Source organism: Pantherophis guttatus, chromosome 7 (genome assembly GCF_059756535.1).
Source record: "Pantherophis guttatus breed Tessera chromosome 7, ASM5975653v1, whole genome shotgun sequence".
Taxonomy (NCBI): Eukaryota; Metazoa; Chordata; class Lepidosauria; order Squamata; family Colubridae; genus Pantherophis; species Pantherophis guttatus.
Window position 1 is genome coordinate 30,634,121 of NC_142069.1, and position 20,207 is coordinate 30,654,327.

The window sequence follows — 20,207 nt, forward strand, 5'->3', positions numbered from 1 at the left end:
CTGGGCCCACCGGAAGTCAGGAAACGGTCTGTTTCCGGTCTCCGGAGCACCTCCAGAGGGGTGGGGAAGGCTGTTTTCGCCCTCTCCAGGCTCTAAGAAAGCCTCTAGAGCCAGGGGAGGGCAAAAAACGGGCCTACCAAGCCCACCATGCCATCACATGCCAAAAGAGGGGGTTGGATGAGGGGGTCTGTGTGCATGCACAGCAGGTGGGGTGCATTGCATTATGGGTGTGGGCACGCACGTGCACGACCCGTGCTTTTGGCACACAACGGCCAAAAGGTTAGCCATCACTGTCCTAGAGGGAAGGTGGGATATGAATTTAATCAGATCTCTAATTTCTATAGAATATTGTAAGTAACACTCAGAGGCATTTTTGTTTCAAATGCAGTTTTGGCCATGCTGGCAGAAGATAATGGAATTTGGAGGGCATCAGATCAGGAAGAATCTGCTAGTAGTTGTACAATCTTGATCAAGATGTTTTGGCACATAGTAAGGAAATAGTGAATGAATTGACACTATAGGTGAATTATAATTATGCTTGCTCTGTTAGACAATGATATTGTTACACTAAAATTAAAAAGGTTGCTACATGTTCTACTCCTTTGATCAATTACCTTTTATGTATATTCTTTCTTTGTTAACAGAGTGATAAAAATATTTCCCACCAGACTCTAAAAATGGCTATGTCATGTAGTGTATCAGCTTCCTATTTAATGTACTCATCCATAAGAGAATCAAATATAAACATCAAATTTATTGTCAACTGTCAAATATACCAAAAAAACCAAAAAACCCCAAACATATGATACATACATGTGCGCACATATATCACATCCTTTTACACAGCTATACAGGAGGAAGGGAGAAAGAGAAGAAGGTGATGGTTAGAGAACTTATTCTTTCCCACAGGCTTGGGATATTATGATCACAGTGTTTACAATCTGAACAGGATTACTTCTATTCCTATGCTCACTCCTTCCTCTGAATAGTTTGGTCCTCATAGGCAATGAGACAATTTGAGGTTAACCTTTTTAGTGGCACACATTAAAGATTGGCCTGTTGGAGTGATGATTCTTATAATTCATAGAGATGGTTTACACTTTTGTATCATTACACATATGCCGTGGAGAACTAGAGACAACCTGTCTGCATATAATATGCTTCTGCAGTGTACACATGGTAAAAACAATGCTTATCTCCATTTCCTATGTAATAATGTATAAGTGGTTACGCACTATGTCAATCTTCCCAGTCTGGTGTTCCTTAAATGTGCAAGGCTACTTGCACAGTTAAGGAATGTGTGTCATAATTCCCACATGTGCATCACATTATCCAACATATCAGGAGGACACCTAATTGGAGAAGGCTATATTAGTTTTTCATCCATTAAAAGAGAATCCTCACTTATAACTGTCTCCTTAATGGTTGCCCGTATAATCTGAACAAAGCTTTTCTACCTTGCCTTCACTCACTCCATCTGATCAGAGAGAAACCAAAAGGGAAAGGACAAATATACATATTTTGTATTGTCGGTAGAAAGGTTTACGGTAGGGGAGGGAACATAATACAAAAAAGGGCCAATGCACTAGATTCAGAATTTCTAGAACAATTGTGTCATCTGGCACTCAAAGGTATACAAGTAAGCACTGCTGACTGTGTTCCACCATATGAGGAGATTCTATAGTTCTCCAGTGCCTCCTTCCACTTTTCTGGTTCCATTTTTAAAAAAACCTGGAATGCTGAAGACATTTTAAGGTGTCTTCTTATTTTTGTCCCAGGAGAGGCACAATACGAAGTAAAACCAGACTGGAATAAGAATAGGAACACAGCTACCGTAGTTCTCTGCTGGAAAGTGTGGAGAGCTGAATATTTTTAGGTGACTTTGCAGATTTTAGTGCAGCATCCTGGACTGTCTTACTCATTTGGCTTTATCTAGAATTTAATATTATTTGTTAGTAACTTAGCCAAGATCACATGACACATTTGTGAAAATATATTTTGAATAGATTCATGTGATCTAATTAAAAAAAATCTTGGCTTTTCATGTGAGAAAATCAGTGTGGGGATAGTTGTGTCTTGTAGCGGTAATGGAGGGCTTTCTTTACATCCAAGAAAACATTACTAACAACATTATTTATATTACTAATATACTAGACTAGTGTTCTACAGCCTTTCCAGACATTGGGCTAGCTGGGAGTTTGGGGAGCATCAGATTGGAGAAGACTGAAATTTATCATTGTTTTTGAAACCACAAAAGCCCATAAGGGTCTTGACTCTTGATTAAGATTAAGACCCAAAAGAACATTGAGTTCTAATATGTAAGTGTTGCACTGAGATGGATTCATTTATCATACTAGTAGCAAGAGATGCTTTACTGAGCAAAGAAATTAAATCAGTACTTATCAAGAGAGAAAGGGAGCCTTTCTTGTTCAGGACAAATGACTTGGGAAATATGTCTACGTCTGCAAATGTGTGACAATAATAAAGAAACTGTCCAATGCATTTTCTTTACTGACTGCAAGGAAAATGAAGAATTTGCAGAGAATCAAATGCTTTTATCTCATTCAATCAGCCTACCTAGTAAACAAACATACAAGCAATCCAAAGATCTGATGTCTAAATTCTAGCCACTTGTTTTATATTTCACTTAGGCCAGAACACTCTGCCTGGTGTTCACAAGTGGTCTAAGAATCTGTTCTGCACAACCTTGCACACATCTGACTGTGATGGCCATGAATAAATAGCCAGTATGGTCTACTGGTTAAGGCACCAGTCTAGAAACCAGGAAGCTGTGAGTTCTAATGCTGCCTGAGACATGAATGGCAACTAGGTGACTTTGGGCCAGTCACTCTCTCTCTCAGCCCGACTCATCTCACAGGGTTGTTGTGGAGAAAATAGAAGGAGGAAGCAGTATTAGGTACATCCGCCTCTTTAATTATTTATATAAAATAATAATGATGGAATAGATAAACAAACAAACAAACAAACAAATAAATAAACACATAAATAAATAAACAAATAAGGCAGGAGAATCCAAACACTGTAGTCGAAGCCCTGTCATAGTTTTCATACATCTTTAAAAGGAAGGATTAAAACAAAACCCTAAAGTCTCACTTGTCAGTCAAAGAAAAATCAGAAAATCTTATTCCCTTAGTATGAAACAATAGTTCTCCCCTCTATAGCCTTTGCATCCCAACCACATGATAAGTGCATTCCTTGGCTGCCAAAATATAACCCACCCCTAATTGATTTTCAAAAGCTCCTTTAACTAAGGGCTGTCTGTCAAGTAACACACAAACCATATTTTCAGTGACACACTTATAAGTTTAGCCATAAATATGTGAGCTAATAATGCAGCGGAATAGGATGCATACTGTTAAGATCCAGTATGCATCAGGGATAAGACAAATAACAATGGTACCACTGCAGCAGAACCTCTCAGTAAAATGTAGAGAATCTCTCTTGGGCTGATATGTAAATTATAGTAAATGAATTCATCTCATTGACCAACAAGCTCCCTTTCCCAATTGCACTGCCTTGCCTATTGTGTTCCTCTGCAGTTTACAGAGTTTTGCAGGATGTGATATATTTATTGAAAGATGTGCAGTGAAGTAAAACTTTTTGTGGTGACATTTTTGGATGGCAGGATCAGATTGCTAGACCCTAATCACTATATTGGCTTGTGTGTGGTCCCAAATGTTATTTCCTGACAAGTTTCTATTTGTCATGAATCAACAATTCATCCAGTTAAATAGTTTGACCAACTTCCTTCAACTAATGGGCATCATTCAGGTACATAGATTTCAACTGTCAGAATCCTACAGTAAGCATGACTTTTACGGATAAATCTTTGAGTTGATATTCATAGAGGAGGAGGAGAATGCATGGATAAAAAAGCTATCATAGAGCATAACAAAAGTTTTCATATCATACCACATCACATATCACATCACTTCAGACACAATGCTTTTTAATGAACACAATTCACACACAATCAGCTCCAAGTCACTGTGATGATGATCAACAAAATGAGCCAAGCTTGTGAGAGTCAGCCCTTAGGAGGGAAAGGCAGCAATGAAAGGGAAAACTGGGGTAGAAAAAGGCTTGACCAAGACTGCTCATATTCCTTGCCTACCACTTAGAACTTGCCCTTCTTAAAATCTGTCATTATGGCTTATAAGAAAGGTTTAAAAAAGAGTTTGAAAATATATAATCTAGAGAAACAAAAAAAGATTGGCAGGGCAACACAGGAATTCAAGTAACCAATTAGGGAAATGATACCTCTGGTGTAAAAAAAAAAAAATGAACATCAAACATAGGCCTTTGTGAAGTTAAGGAAACCGCTGGCACTTTTTGCTTAATGACAATGCTTTACCTTACAAGGAAGACTACGAGCTAAAGCTAGAAGAAAAATAAAACAGCTGAACATCCTGGCGAGGACATGCAGATACTAGAAGAATATTGGGTTATGTATTCTAGACGGTCAGTGGCTTATAGTGGGGAAATGTCAACACAGTGCTTTAATGCTTTCACAATCCCCAATCAACAGAGTTCAAGTTTCATCACTGAAACTATCAGCCATGGGACAAACTGGAAGTGTTGGAGATGCTAGTTCTACCAACAATTTCCTACTCACTGATACAGTTTTTATCCTTTCTCATACTGCTCTTCAGAGATTGGCTACTTTCCAACCTCTTTAGCTTCCTTAGTGGAATGTCTAGTCACTCACAGAATGAATTTAAAAATATTTTACTGAAACAATGAAAAATAGTGTCAGAATTTCATTTTTAAGTTTAGAAGGCTTCCTTGCGTACATGTGCTCTCTTTCTCAAACACACACACACACACACACACACACAACTTCCTCCTCTCCAGGCCGAATGTAAGAAGTTGCTGGATGGGAGAAAGGAACTGTTGTTCTTTCTTTCCCAAAACTGATTGAAAGAAGGAAATGTGGCTTGCATGCTCCTTTCTTGTGGCAGGAACGAAAGACCTTCATGCCTTCATTTTTGCCTTGCAGACCTCAAAACTTAATTTGGCTGCCCCTCCATGGACTTCAACCGACTTCTCATCCCACTGGGCTACGTTGCCTTGCAGGTGGCTGGTGCAGTTGGCCAGACCTACGATCTCTGCTGGCATCAGGACGTGATCCCACATGTTGAACTGAGAAATTTCCCCAACGAAGGCCTGAGTTGCATCAAATCTCCCTCCCAGTGTATCCTGTGGCATCAAAATGGAGAATTGGGAAAACAAACAAAGTAAATGGGAAGGAATGAAACAACAATGGGTTAATCAGAGTAGATTAAAAAGTTGAAGAAAAACTGGAAAATAGTGGGATGGAAAAATATTGGTACTGAAGATAACTATTACTGTTAGTATAGAGGTTGCCAATTCTTCAGTTTCAAAGGCTGCATTTCATATTTAGTAGGAATAGGACAGTTAATGAATGATAACGAATAGGAAAACCATATAGGATAGGAACAGCCATTTCATGCTCGTGGTCCTTGGGTTTCAAGGACCAAAAATCTTTCAATTTTCTAGATTTTAAGACTGATGGGTTTGGCACAGTCAAGAGAAGACTAATAGGGGATCTCTTAGGCTCAAATTAAGCTCCTTTAGTTCAACTGCTAGTGAAATTGCTTGAATCTTGTTTTGGTCATTAATTTTCAAGATCATGTGGAGAAATGAGACGTACCTGTTCCTGGCCCAAGATCATCACCCCATGAGGTTTGATTGAATGCCAAGATGCTAGGTTGTCACTGGCGCCACGCTCTACTCCATCTTGGTACACGGACCATATGCCATCCCGAGTGATCCATGTAATGCAAATATGATGCCATGTCCCATCCTTTAAAGTCATGGGCAGATGAGCCACCTTTCCAACAGAATAGAACAGAGAGTGCCTTAACAGCCTAGTACAAATAGATGTTTTTGTAGATGCCTTTTTGTCCTTTCCTAAAATTCCCATACCCTTCACTGTCACAGTTGGTTTCCCAATCATTTTATAGTCTAGACTGACTTGTCTGAGTGCAGCCAGTATGGCAACATATCAAACAGATAAAACTGAATGGAATAGAACAGGGGTGTCAAACTCAATTTCATTGAGGACCTCATCAGGGTTGTGTTTGATCTCGGGGGGCTGGGGGGGCGTGGTCAGAGTGGGCATGACCAGCTTGATGTTGCTCATTGAGGCTCCATTTTCAGCCCTCTGCCAGTGAAAACAGAGCCTGGGAGGGCTGCGTGTGGCCCTCCCGAGGTCTGTTTTCATTGGCAGAGGGCTGCAGGAGGCCGTCACAGTTGAAAATGGAGCCTGGGAGGGTTCTTGAGCTCTGTTTTCACTGGCAGAGGCAGTGTGGGCTGTTAGATCCGGCGCAGGGAAAAGAAGACTGGACCAGCTCGATACATTGATAACTTTATTAGGTACAAAGTAACGAGTCAAGACTGCTGGCGCGCTGCCGGAGCTCTCCTTATATTCGCTCCCGGCAGACGCACCGCCCCTTGACAGGGATTCAAATCTCCCGCCCGATGGCTGGCAGCCAATCAGGGCGGATGTCCTTATAAGGACATAACACTCCTCCCCCCTTAGTCCGAAATGTCAATCTCATTCACGAACGTTACGTAGTCGCGCAGGTACGCCGGACGCCTCGGCACCCTAGCTGACCTGCGCAGTCTCACTTCTCCTCCGTCTCCGGCCTGGAAGGACGGGGCTCTTTCGTCTCCTGGTTCCCTCTCCGGAACCGGGCTCGGTTCGGCTGTCGAGTGAGCGGGGCCACCCCCAGCGCCTCCGGCCGGACCGCAGACCTTGGATCGCTGGTCCTGGTGGTCTTCCTCCTGTCCTGTGGATCTCTCGCCTCGCTGCTCGGTTCCGACCCGGGAAGAGCGTCTGAGTCTCGGTAAGTCCATTTCTTGCTCCTCCCTGGTCTCCCGGGCGCTGTGGTTCGGTCTCGGTCCGGCTTGCTGCCGCTCGGGTGGCGGTTCCGCTCGGTTCGGGTGGTGCTGGCTCTCGTTGTTGTCGTTGTGCCGTCCGACCTCGCAGGGGTGGCGTTGGTCCCCTCGGTTGGGCTGGCGTCGGTCTACCTTGTCTGGCTGGCGGTGGTCGACCTGGTCGGGGTGTTGTTGCGGCGCTACCTCCGTGGGGCGGCGGAGGTCTCCCCTGCCGGGGTGGTGCAGGTCTCCCTGGCCGGGTTGTTGTCGGCTTCCCCTTCCCCCTAGTCCCTGGTCTACCGTTGGTTGGTGCCTGGGGCCATCCTGGTCGGGGTGTCGTTTCTTGGCTGTCTCTTGTGATGGGCGGGGGTCCCCCACGTCGGTGAGTAGTGTGCCACCCTTGCCCGTGGGTCGTGGGTTGCCCGTCTTGGCTGGGTCCCGGTCTACTCGCCTTGAACTGCAGTCTCCCTGGCCGGGCTGGCATGGGCTGCTGTAACTGGTGGGGTGCGTTGCTCCTCCTCTGGGCAGGTCCCGGTCTACCTGCGGGCTGGGTTGGTGGTCCCTGGCCTTGCTGTGCCCGGTGCCCACCTGGCTGGGTTGTTGTTGCCATCCTCCGTGCGGTTGGCCCCGGTCTACTACGCTGGGCTGCCGGCGTGACAGCATCTGGTAGTGGGCTGGGCCGACCTTGACGGGGTGGTGCTGCTCTGCCTCGCAGGGGTGTGGTAGGCCTACCTCGTCGGGGTGTCGTAGGCCTACCTCGCCGGGTTGTTGTAGGCCTACCGGGTCTGGGTGTGGTAGGCCTACCTCGCTGGGGTGTTGGAGGTCTACCTCATCGGGGTGTTGTAGGCCTCCCTCGTCAGGCTGGTTTTCATGCGCTCCCCCCCCACCTTTTTCGGAGTTGGTCGATGTGACGTCTCGCGAACTGTCCATCTTCCAACTCGACGATGTATGATTTGGGGCCGGTTGTGCTGGCAATCTTCCCCTTCAGCCACTTAGGAGAGCCGCTGAAATTCAGCGCGAAAATTGAATCTCCGTTGCTGAAGGCGCGAAGCGGGCGGCTGGCGGTTGCGGTCACTTCCGGGCTGTATTGGGGGTGCAGCCGGTCCAAGGGTGACCTCAACCTTCTGCCCATCAACAGTTCGGCCGGGCTCTTGTGGGTGGTGGCATGTGGCGTGATGTGCTGGGTGAGGAGGAAATTGTCTATGCGCTCTTGCCAGTCCCCCGGGCCCATCTTGGTGAGGGCCTCTTTGGTCAGTCGGACCATGCGTTCCGCTTGTCCATTTCCGGCCGGCCTGTAAGGGGCGGACAGGGCGTGGCGGATGCCCAGTCCCGCCAGGAAGGACTCCATGGCCAAGGATGTGAGCTGGGGGCCGTTGTCTGAGACCAGCACATCCGGTAGACCATGAGTGGCGAAGAGACGGCGCAGGGCTCGGATCGTCGCGTCCGTTGTGGTAGATGCCATGGGCACCACCTCGAGCCATTTGGAGAAGGCATCTACCACGATGAGGAGGTGTCGCCCCTGCATCGGACCCGCGAAGTCAATGTGGACCCTCGACCAGGGGTTGCTGGGGGTCTCCCACTTCGCGACCTCGGATTGCGGTGGCGCTGGGCGAACTTCTTGGCACGGGTCACATCTGGAGACCCATTGTTCAATGTCTTTGTCCATGGAGGGCCACCAGACATAACTCCGTGCCAGTGCCTTCATGCGGACGATGCCCGGGTGCCCCTTGTGCAAGGTCTCCAACGTTCGCCGTTGCAGAGTGCTTGGAATCAGCACCCTGTCTCCCCATAGCAGACAGCTCTTCATGGTGGACAGCTCCTCCTGTTTCCTGGCGAACGGGCTGAACCTTTCCTCTGGCTTTCCCGATGGCCACCCTCTGAGGATCCAGGATTTCACTTTGCGGAGTGTGGGGTCCTTTTGGGTGTGGACGGCCACATCTGCGGATGACACCGGGCAGCTGGCGTCGTCATCAATGTGCAGTAGGTGGAGTGTGGGGGCTGGGTCTTCGACCGGCTTCTTCGACGGGCATCTGCTGAGGGCATCAGCGTTTCCTATGGCTGTGCCTGGCTGGTGCACGAGCCTATAGGAGTAGCCAGCTAGGAAGATTGCCCATCTCGTCATTCTTGGGGACATGAAGGTCGGGGTTGGTTGGTCGCCTGCGAGGAGTCCCAGGAGAGGCTTGTGGTCTGTGACTATGGTGAAGCTTCTTCCGTAGAGGTATTCGTGGAAGCGCTTCACTCCAGCCACGATGGCCAGGGCTTCTTTGTCCAGCTGGCTATAGTTCCGTTCTGCGCCGGACATAGTCTTTGAGAAGTACGCGATTGGGGCTTCCGAGCCATTGGGCAGTTCGTGGCTGAGGACTGCCCCCACCCCGTAAGGCGACGCGTCGCAGGTCAGTCTGATGGGGAGCGTCTCGCTGTACTGAATGAGGACGCTTTTGGACGTCAATAGTCCTTTGATGGCCCGGAATGCCGCTTCCTCTTCCTGGCCCCACTTCCAGGAAGCCGATTTTCCCAGCAGGCGGTGGAGTGGCTCAGCAACTGTGGCTTTCTGTTTTAAGAAAATGGCGTAAAAGTTGAGCAACCCAAGGAAAGCCTGAAGCTCCGTTTTGTTTTTTGGGCTTGGAGCTTCATGGATTGCTTCCACTTTTGATTTGGTGGGGTGGATGCCTGTGCTATCAATGAGGAAGCCCAGGAACTCGACTTCCTGTACCCCTATGATGCACTTGTCCCGCCTGACCCTCAAACCCTTAGCCTTGAACCGCTGCAGGACAAGCCTGAGCCTTTCAAGGAGTTGGGTTCTTGAGTCGCCGGAGATGAGCACATCATCGAAGTAAGGCACCACCCCTGGAACGCCTTGGAGAAGGCGTTCCATCATGGATTGGAAGATGCCAGGGGCAGCGCTGACTCCAAATTGGAGGCGGTTGCATTTAAATGCCCCTCTGTGCGTGACAATTGTTTGAGCCTCCGCCGTTTTGTCATCCACTGGCAGTTGCTGGTAAGCCTGGGCCAGGTCCAGTTTCGCGAAAATTGATCCAGATCCCAGGGAATGCAGCAGATGTTGCACCACTGGGACTGGGTATGCGCTCTGTGCCAACGCCTTGTTGATGGTACAACGGTAGTCAGCACAGATGCGCACAGACCCATCATGCTTCAGTGGGGTCACAATGGGGGTCTCCCATGAGGCATGATCGATCGGTTCCAGGACGCCCTGGGCGATCAGCTTATCCAGCTGTTCATCTACTTTAGGCCGCAGGGCAAATGGAACTCGGCGGGGCTTGAGCCTGATTGGGGTGATTCCCTTGTCCAGATTAAAGGAGATTGGCCTCCCCACAAATTTCCCCAGCTTACCATCGAAGACTTCTTTGAACTCTTCGATGATGGAGTCGAGTTCGTCCCTGCGGATCTCGTGGATGCCCTGCAGTGAAAGTCCCAGCGGCTTGAACCACTCCACACCCAACAGGTTCGGTCGGCTGTGTTGCACAATGGTGATGGGTAGCTTTCCGTTGAAGTCGTTGTACTTCACCCGGATTGTGGCTCTGCCTAGGATTTCAATGGGGTTCCCGTTGAAGTCCACAAGTCTCGCCTTCGGGGTTTTCAGCTGGGTCCTTTTGTATGCCGGGTTCAGCTGCTGTAGGTGCTGCCAGTCCATGATGGAGTAGGCGGATCCAGAGTCTACCTCCATCTTGCATGGTGACCCCTCTGCTAGCAGCGTCACGTGGAACTTCGTGGTTCCCTCGTCGCTTGTGTGCGCAATGGTGGTGGTCTGGTGCACCGTTCTGTTGCGGGGATATTCCTCCTCCCCGCGCCGGGACTGGTTTGAGGACCGTTTGGATGTCCTCTGGTTATCTTTGCGATTTTCCCGGAATCGTGGTCTGGGTGGTTCCGGGGCTGGATCTGTGGCTCTGCAGGCCTCTGCGATGTGGCCCCTCTTCAGGCATCGGCGGCAGGTCGCGTCCCTCCATCTGCAGTTTGCCCTGGGGTGGTCGCCTCTGCAGCTGCCGCATCGCTCTCCCCGGTCGCCATGCTGTGGGTTTTCCCGCCTGGGGGGGCGGGACACCTTGTGGACGGCCATTTCCTCATCAGACTCGGATTGAGTGGTTGCCTCGTCTGATGAGGTCGGGCCCGACTTGTGGATCTTATAGATCCCCCTTGCTTTTACCATCGCGGCGGCTGCTTGCTCAGACGTTTCAGCCGCCGTTGCCTCGTCGAGGACGTCTTTGAGCGGAATCCTCTTCCGGCTGAGGAACTTCTTCTGCAGCCCCACATCTCGCATTCCAAACACAATGCGGTCCCGGATGGCATTGTCCACATTGTCGAACTCGCAGTTGGCAGCGATTTGGCGAAGCGCTGCCACGAATTCCTTGATGGATTCACCTTCCCGCTGGTTTCTTTGCTGGAAGGTGAACCTGTTTGCGATGGGGGTGCCTGTAGGTGCATAGTGCTCCTGTAGGACTTCTTGCAGGTCGTTCCAGGACATCTCCTCGATGTCCCTGGGTGCCACGAGGTCAATCGCCATCTCCAGAACGTCCGATCCGCAATGAGCCAGGAAGAGGGCTCTTTTTCTCTCCTCATCGAGGTTCTGGTATCCGTTGCCTCTCAGGAACTGCCGGAATCGGACCATGTATGACCTCCACTTCTCCCGGGATGGGTCGAACGGGTTCAGCGCGGTCATCGGGGCTTGCGGGGTAGCCATTCTGTAAGATCGCTGTGGTGTGGTGATTTTGTTCGGTGGGCGATCGTGCCAAGAGTCTTGTGAAGGTTCTTCTCTCTAGTCCTTCGTCGCCAGTGTTAGATCCGGCGCAGGGAAAAGAAGACTGGACCAGCTCGATACATTGATAACTTTATTAGGTACAAAGTAACGAGTCAAGACTGCTGGCGCGCTGCCGGAGCTCTCCTTATATTCGCTCCCGGCAGACGCACCGCCCCTTGACAGGGATTCAAATCTCCCGCCCGATGGCTGGCAGCCAATCAGGGCGGATGTCCTTATAAGGACATAACATGGGCCAGTCCTTCACTGTTTCCAGGATGGGCCCGTTAGCCAGATTTAAGCACTCGGCAGGCCGGATCCAGCCCCCGGCCCTTGAGTTTGACACCCCTGGAATAGAATAATCTTTGTGGTCTTTTTTCCAAAGAAGATTGCAAAGGAGTTCCACAGCTAGATTGTCACTACCCTAAGAAGCCCATCAAGAATACTTGGCAGCATGGTATCTCTACATGGTGGGTCATATAACAGATCTCTCAATTAGAATTGTAAAATTTGGATAGACTCACAGGAAAAGGTAGCTCCCATTCGAATAGCCTGAACGCAAACAATTTTATTTTGTAGATTAAAATCACCAGTCTGAATTGTCTATAGTAGTAGATTGGAAGTCAGGAAAATATATCCAAGAGAGGTCTACAAAAATGGACCACAACAAAAATCTGTTGCTTTTGATTCTATCTGTAGTTTCTGAACATTTTTCAAGGGCTGTTCCATGCAGACAGCATTATAGGCATCTAAAGGAAAAGCAACCAAACCAGGCCAAAGCCATTCCTGCTACTTCATCCCTGTGGCCCTTGATTTTCTGGGACCAAAGCACAGTCACTTTCATACCCCTTGAATCAGGGGGCTGAGCTGGCTTTTTGTGGATGGGATTGTTAAATAACATTTGACAGCCCTCTAAGGGCATCAGAGGTATATTGCTGGCATGCAGACATCACTGGAGGGATGGGGAATCAATTTTTTCCCCTCCCTTTCTTTTGGAGGTGATGTAAGTAGGTAAAACAGGTACATTAAACCTATTTGTTTTTCATATTGTTTATAGAAAAATAAGTAAAACAATGAAACCGCTGAAAATCAACTGTTTCCACTGACATTGGGAGGTGCCATCTTATTGGTAGTTGCAGTTCATGTTTTAGCAATTCATAAATAGTAAATTTGTGTCACATATGTCTGCATGGGGAGGTCATAAACGTCAAGATGACTTTTGCAGTGCAGCCTTTCCATGCTACCGTGGTACTCCAGCCTAGGGAAATCGTGCATTGTTACTACAGCTAATGCCACTTTTAGAGCAGGGCAGTGCCTGTGCCATTCAATTCATTCTATGCTGGAAGCTCCCTTTACCTTACCTTGTCATTAATTATAAGTTCCATAGGATTGTTTCCCCATACTATCAGTACAAGCTCATTGGCTTGTCCAGGAGCAGAGTAGGAGAAAGGGGTGCCCACTTCTGCTGAATTCTTAGCTTTTAGCCACATGCTGACAGTGAAGGCATATAGTTCAGGCAAGCTTTTCTTCATCCGAGCATACATGTAGTTGTTTCGTACAGGGATGGAGACTTTAAAGGCTTCTGGAGGGTTGAAGACAGTTGTTTCTATGTGCACAGGAGATAAAGAGTCAAAAGAGTTATGAAATGCTAGCAGAAATAGAGAAATAATCCTGACATATGATCAGACCATCGTTATGCTGAAATGGGTGTCGGATTTTATAAATAATCAATACATTAGTCACATTCTATCAGAATTTGAGATCATTTCACAAGGTTAATTAATCATAGATTCAAGAAATACCACCTAGCACATAACTAATTTGTGGGATCCACAGCCACAAATAAGGAGGGGATTGTCATTAGCATAGCTGGCTGTAAGAGAGGAGTCATCCAAGTTACAAAAGCTAGTTGTGTCAATCAATGGTTGCTAGTTATTTTACACTGGCTGTATGGAGCTTTTCACTGGGGCATACACTATCAGATAATATTTGCTGAGGAACAAGAGCAGAAGAGACTCACTGTGTAACAAATGAGTAGCACTACAAATGAGTAGTACTTCAAGATAAACATTTCAATAGCACAGCATTTTGATGCATTCTTTTCTAATTTTTAAACCTTTGTTTAAAGAAATAAATATGACCCATACCCAGAGTTATATAAATATGTATTAAAAATGAATGTATGAAAGTTCTGGATTTAACCCCATATTCTGGGCTCCTCATGGTCACACTAACCATGCTCCAGGTCAATGACCCGATTATGGAGAGCATCCAGCTCCTTTTCGACATTTTGTTGCTGTTGGTTGTGGCTGCTGGTGATGGAGGTGCGTTCTTTCTCCAGGGCCAAAAGCTTAGAGAGGATTTGTCCTTCCAGTTCCTCCATCTTGGTGTGGATGGTCTCTTGGGCTGGCACAGGGGCAGAAGTAGAAGAAGCATTCGTTCGAGTGGGAATATCCTGCTGCACTCAGAGAAGAGATAAAAGAGGAGATAAGAACAGATTAAAAATAACAGGAAAATAATTTCACACACAAAGAATTCAAAGATGCCTTTATTGATGTATTTATATTTCTACAGTACCCCAATATGGCTAGTATTGGTCTTTGGGAGAAAATATCATGATCCTGCAGCCATTAGGGTCCCAAGTGTTTTCCAAAGGATCAGTGCAGGTGAGCAGTAACCCTACTAGGATTGATACCATAGCATTAAAAAATACACACACATATGCACATACATATACTTGTATCAACCAATGGATGGTTGAACATATACAATGACATATGATCATTTTTGTTAGTTTTAATTAAAAATATGCCTTTTGGGGAAATAAAATGGGCCTGATAAAATGGAGCAATATCTAAAGTTCCTCTTTCTGACAAGTTTAGGATCTAAAGTTACATGAGTCCAAAGTTATTCCACCCAGATAGTTAATATAGACTCAGCATAAAAATCTGAGAGCCATGGTATTATGAATAGGTTAAAACTGTTGAATTGACCTAAAACAATTTAGAGAATCTTTGTGTACCTACCAATGTCTTCTGCCCTGGGCCCCAGAGTCACAAAAGAGATAGGAGAGGGATTGGAGATTAGCAATAAAACCCAGGTCTGATGTGAAAAAGACTGTTCCTTGCCAATTCCATTGGAAAGATTTATATAGCAGATGAGGGGAATGGTTAGAGTAGTGTTTTTTTTAAATCTTGGCAAGTTTAAGATGTGTGGACTTCAACTTCCAGAATTCTCCAGCCAGCAGGCTAACCAGGAAATTCGGGAAATTGAAGCCCATGCATCTTAAAGTTGCCAAGGTTGAGAAACACTGGATTAAATTTACAATTGAGCTGCAAAAATCTGGACAAAGCTACAGCAGAGGGTGGCATTTTCTGTATCCATTTACTGCCATCTATTGGCCATCTGGATTTGTATAGCCCAGGTACAATAAGAAAGAAAACTTTCCTGTTTGAAACACAGGGGAGAGTTCCCATCAATCAGAGGGAAAAGGCTGGACACTCTCTCTCTCTCTCTCTCTCTCTCTCTCTCTCTCTCTCTCTCTCTCTCTCTCTCTCTCTCTCTCCCTCCCTCCCTCCCTCCCTCCCTCCCTTTCTCTCTCACTCACTCACTCACTCACTCTCACTCTCTTTCTCTGGAATATTTTGGATTGAGTGTATAAATCAAATTATGCTTAAAGGTGACCACTTGATATGAAAGGGACAGCTAAGTCATGTTTAATATGACCCAAAATTACTCTCGGTGGCCAAGGAATTGAAGGAAGTGTTGCAAAATATTGCCCATCTCTTTGCACTGATGAGCTGCTTTGACCAATTAGAAAAGATGAGAGATGGGCAAAGAAAATGTGTTTAAACTCTGTCCTATATCTGTGTTGTATATTGTGTGTGATGAAGTGACAAAGTAAGCTTCCTATTTATCTGTATTTCTTCAAGATGTATTTTTGATAGAAGTGAAACTTTTCTGTCCTATGCATTTCTTAATAAGTCCAAATATCAGTTCAAATATAATGCATCTTTATCACACTAAGGATGTTGTACCAGTTGATCATATCCGCAGTCGGTAAAAACTTTTTGGACATGAGATTTTAACATTAGTGGCAAGAAAGAAAGGAACAAGAGGCGGAATATCCTCCCACACACAATAATACATCGGTCCCTTCAGATCTTTTCGGGCTTTTGGACCAGATATAGGTCTTTGGCTAATTGTTTTATATTTTGTGCTTTTATACCTGTACATTAGTGGTTGAGAAATTTTACTTTAAATTGGAAAATGGCTGCCAATATTTCAAACAAGCATAGTGTCTATATTTTTAAGCATTTTCAATTAATGTGCTTGTTTCTGCTTTTCCACACCCAAAAGCCTTGAAAAGAATGGCTGAAAGATCCTAAATTGCCAAGGATGAAGAATGAAGAGTAAATGGACTTTTTCTTGCCCCTTTGACCAGCCAGTATCGTTGACACCATATAATTATTTTAATTTTACAGTTCTGTAAAATGCTCTGTAACTTCAGAGGTCACAGCTGGTATTAAGATAGAGAAGATCCATAACTAGAGCATGTCCTTATTACTGTTTGCCAGAACGGATAATCCTGCTGGGAAAAATGTTCCCATATAGAGAAACCTATTTTTCCTTCCTCTACTCTGATTACAGAAGAGATCAGATACATATTTTCAGCCACAGAACCCTATTTCACTTAGTTGTGCTAAAACGCCCCTGATGTTATGCTACCTTAGTACAAATGCAGTTAAAATTAAAGGAAGCAGCACATCTACTCTGTTATGTACCTACCACAAATATTGCATCCAGTTCCAGCCTGGATTCAGGTTGAGGATTCAAATTGTGTGCAGTGAGCCTGAGTGGCGTAGGAGGCTAATGCCTCCCACTAAGGCAGCATTTAACATCCAGCTGCCTGCAATTACTGCGAGTTCAATTCTCACCAGGCTCAAGGTCGACTCAGCCTTCCATCCTTTCTACGGTGGGTAAATTGAGGACCCAGTTTGTGGGAGCAATAAGCTGACTTTGTATAAATATACAAAAGTATGAAGGCTATTGCTTAACGCATTGTAAGCCGCCCTGAGTCTCCGGAGAAGGGCGGCATATAAATCAAATTAAAAAAAAAAAATTAACTGGAAAGAGTTTGAAGAACAATGAGGATGACAGGAAACTCAAAACAAATACTCTTTTAAGGGACATTTTGCTTTGATAAAGATGTAAGCTAAGTATCCCTTTGAATTGCCTAAGGGAAGGGCCATAGTACCAGGCTTCCAACTTCTGGAACAAAGCAGCCCTAAGTTTCAATACATTTCTCAAATAAACTTCTGTGTATGTATAGAAACCATTTTGTTGAAGTAAAGGAAGTTACGAAGGCAGAGTGGTCTCTCATCTTTAAACAGTTTGCTCCCTGAGTGCTTTTGGTACCTCTGGGAGGTAAAGTACCATTGAAGCAGATGGTATACAATCCTCAGAGGCTTAACTATTAAATTCCTTGAAGAAAGATTAAGGAAGTCAATTGCAGGACAATATAGCAACACTCTTCAAGTACATACAGGAATGTCTCCCAGAAGAAAACTGTGACTCAAGACATGGAATAATGAGCTTCAGTCCAGGAAAACACATCCTGCTTGAATGTTAGAAAACATTCCTTATGGAGAAGAACAATTTGACAGTAGAATTAATTATGGAAGGAAATAATAGCTTGCACTGAACATTCAAGAGGCTGGATAAGACATTTGTAATGAGCAGCATCTGTGGTTTTGATTTTAGAATCTGTTTTATAATAAATCATGTTGGGGTTAACAATGATAGAACATGTAGTTCAGCAATCTTGTCTGCTTTTATTTTTTCCTGGTCGTGATTCTTAATTTTTGTGAAAGAACATCAGTAAAAGCAAAATGTTCTAGAAGAGAAACGGAAAAGAAAACACTAAAGGAGGTGTGAAGGAGACAAATCTGGAGAATTTTGTTTAGATTGGATGCCAAATTAAACCAACATTTTGCATATTTCCAAGACTGAAATGCAATTATCTTTCAGATTTAAATAAATATTTTAGGGCCAAATACTTTTAGAAAGTTTTGAGAGGAAATCTATCTATAACGAAATTAAAGATCTGCTCTATAAAAGAAAGTAGGATATTGCTATGATGGGGTTTATTAAACCCCAATTAAATAAAAATTTAGTGTTTGAATGTTTAGGAAGAAGTCAGTCACCTACTCTTCAGATTTTCCTAAAGATTTGGCCACACAAAGTAGCAAATTCCTACAGTACCTTAGGGTACTGTAGGAATTTGCTGCCTTGTACAGCCAAATCTTTAGAAAAATCTGAAGAATGGGTAAAATGTCAAGTGCCTTAAGGGTGTTCTTATTTTCAATTGCAGAATAGGGAATTATAGACCAATCTTTCTGACATCGATTCCTGGAAAAAAGTCCAGTTCATAAAGCAATCAGTCTTTAAGGATTGAAAGCAGTACGTTACCAGAAGTTACATAAACCTGTCAAGAATCAGTCCTGCCATATTAACCTTATCACATTTTGTGATCTGATAAGATAGATTGTGGGAATGTTATAGATAGAATATTTCTTGATTTCAGCAAAGCATTTGACTAAGTGCCCCAAGGCATTCTAATTAACGCAGCTAGTTAAGAGTGGGTTAGATGGTTTAACAGTTGTATAAATATGTAGCTGGCTTGAAAATTGTACTCAGGAAGAGCTTACCAGTGGAGTGCCACAAGATTCAGCAGTCCAAGGTCCTATATTCTTCAGGTTTTTTTTATTAATGACTTGGGTGAGGAGGGAAATAAAATATTTATCAAAATGGCAAGTGACAAAATTGGATAGGATAATTAATATAACATCTGAAACAAACGTTATCACCTAGAGAAATAGGATGAAAATTCCACCAAGAAATGTAATAGAAACAAATGCAAAGCTCATTACTTATAAACACAGAAATCAAATCCACAGTTGTTGAACATGTAGCGTGGCAATAGTAATTGAAAACGACATTGAAATATTAGCTGATTACAAACTGTATATATATATATATATATATATATGTTACCTAGATGATGTGGACCAAAAAGAAAAAGAAATGCAACTTTGTTTCAACAGATGTAAATTGTCCAAATCACAGGAAGCAATAATTCTGTTTGATTTTTTTCTTGGTCAGACCTCAGCTCAAGGACTAAGTAAACTTTAAGAAAGATTCAGACAAACTGTTCAGTAATGCAATAAGAATGATTAGATTAAATGTTACAAAAAAACTCTTAAAAGTAAGTGAATTTCAAGTAGTGGTTGATTTATCTTCACCAGTTTTAGTCAAACAGAGCTTCAATACTAGTTTGTTGTGGATGCTTTACTATGGATTCCCGCATTGAACAGGGATTAGATTTAATAACCTAAATGACCCATTCCAAAACTTTGAGCCTCTCTGTGGCTCTTTAAAAATATCTATTTTAGAACCATATGTTAAAAAAAATATTTTTAAATGGACCTATACATTTAAACAAATATTCTATTTTATACTAGGATGAAGAAATGGAAGAGAATGGATTTATAAATGTAAATATGAGAAAATAACATGACTCTGAGATAGACTACATTAGTATTCCCCAACTTGATGTTCTTCAAATATGATAAGCCTCCAAACAGATCTGGAGACCATCATGCCTGGATCACTGCCTATCCTTCATTAGCATGGGTTAAATTAAAGGAAAAATAAGAAAGTCAAAGGTGGAATGAAAGGCAAAGATAGGCAAGAACAATTCTTTTTTTTGAAAGATTAAAGTAATTTTTCACCCTCTTCTACTAGTGTTATTTCTCCGTCTATCCACTATTAGCCACTTACATCAGATATTAATACAAATGAAGAACTCCCTGCTGTCCACAGCTTCCTGCCGCGCTCATTCATTATTGCAAAAGCTGATCTAGAGAAATGCATCTATTATTTAAACCCCTTTCTTTGTTTTGATGAACTACTCCTAGGTGTTCCTAATTAAAGTTGTAGCTTTTCTTCTCATAATTAATCAGCACATTCTCTCTTCTTGGTGGAAGATAAGGTTGTGGATTATTATTATTTTTTTTGCCAAGGGAAATTATTGGTCCATGTATGTATATTAATCAAGCACATCTATCCAAAAAGAGTCTTTTGTTTATTACTAAAGCTGTGCTTTGTAGAAAAATCAGGTTGTGAAAGCAAGGGGAAAAGGTTTACTGGTTTTGCTTTCTGTTCTTTCCATTCCTTGGATGTATAATAGCTGACAATTTAAGAGCAATGGCAGGATAGAAATGATGAATGGACTTCTTAAAAGAACAGGTTATTAATATCATAAACTTTATCTTCTCTATAAGCCAACAGGTGTAGAAGCCCTCCTCTGGGTTCCAATTACACCCGTGGGGGAAGGAAGTCGGCCTTTTTTGATGATTATTCTCAGAGGACAGCCACATCACAATTTGCCATCAGTGTGACAATTTAAAGTTTGTCAATAAAAATTATTTATCACCATAGCAATGGCTGGAACATGCAGTAAGTTGCCAAT

At 44.1% G+C, this 20,207-nt stretch overlaps 1 protein-coding gene across 1 annotated transcript in view; it reads right to left on the reverse strand.

Annotated features, from left to right (window-relative positions):
- Positions 1–734: 734 nt before the first annotated feature.
- Positions 735–20,207, reverse strand: part of NPTXR (neuronal pentraxin receptor) — a 31,787-nt gene continuing 12,314 nt past the window's right edge. Inside the window, exons 2-5 of the mRNA XM_034403734.2 lie at positions 13,910–14,132; positions 13,036–13,280; positions 5,696–5,875; positions 735–5,220 (exon numbers count right to left, since the gene is read on the reverse strand). Of these exons, the coding sequence (XP_034259625.2) occupies positions 4,996–5,220; positions 5,696–5,875; positions 13,036–13,280; positions 13,910–14,132 (873 nt within the window). The 3' untranslated portion in view covers positions 735–4,995. The remainder of the gene's footprint in view (positions 5,221–5,695; positions 5,876–13,035; positions 13,281–13,909; positions 14,133–20,207) is intronic.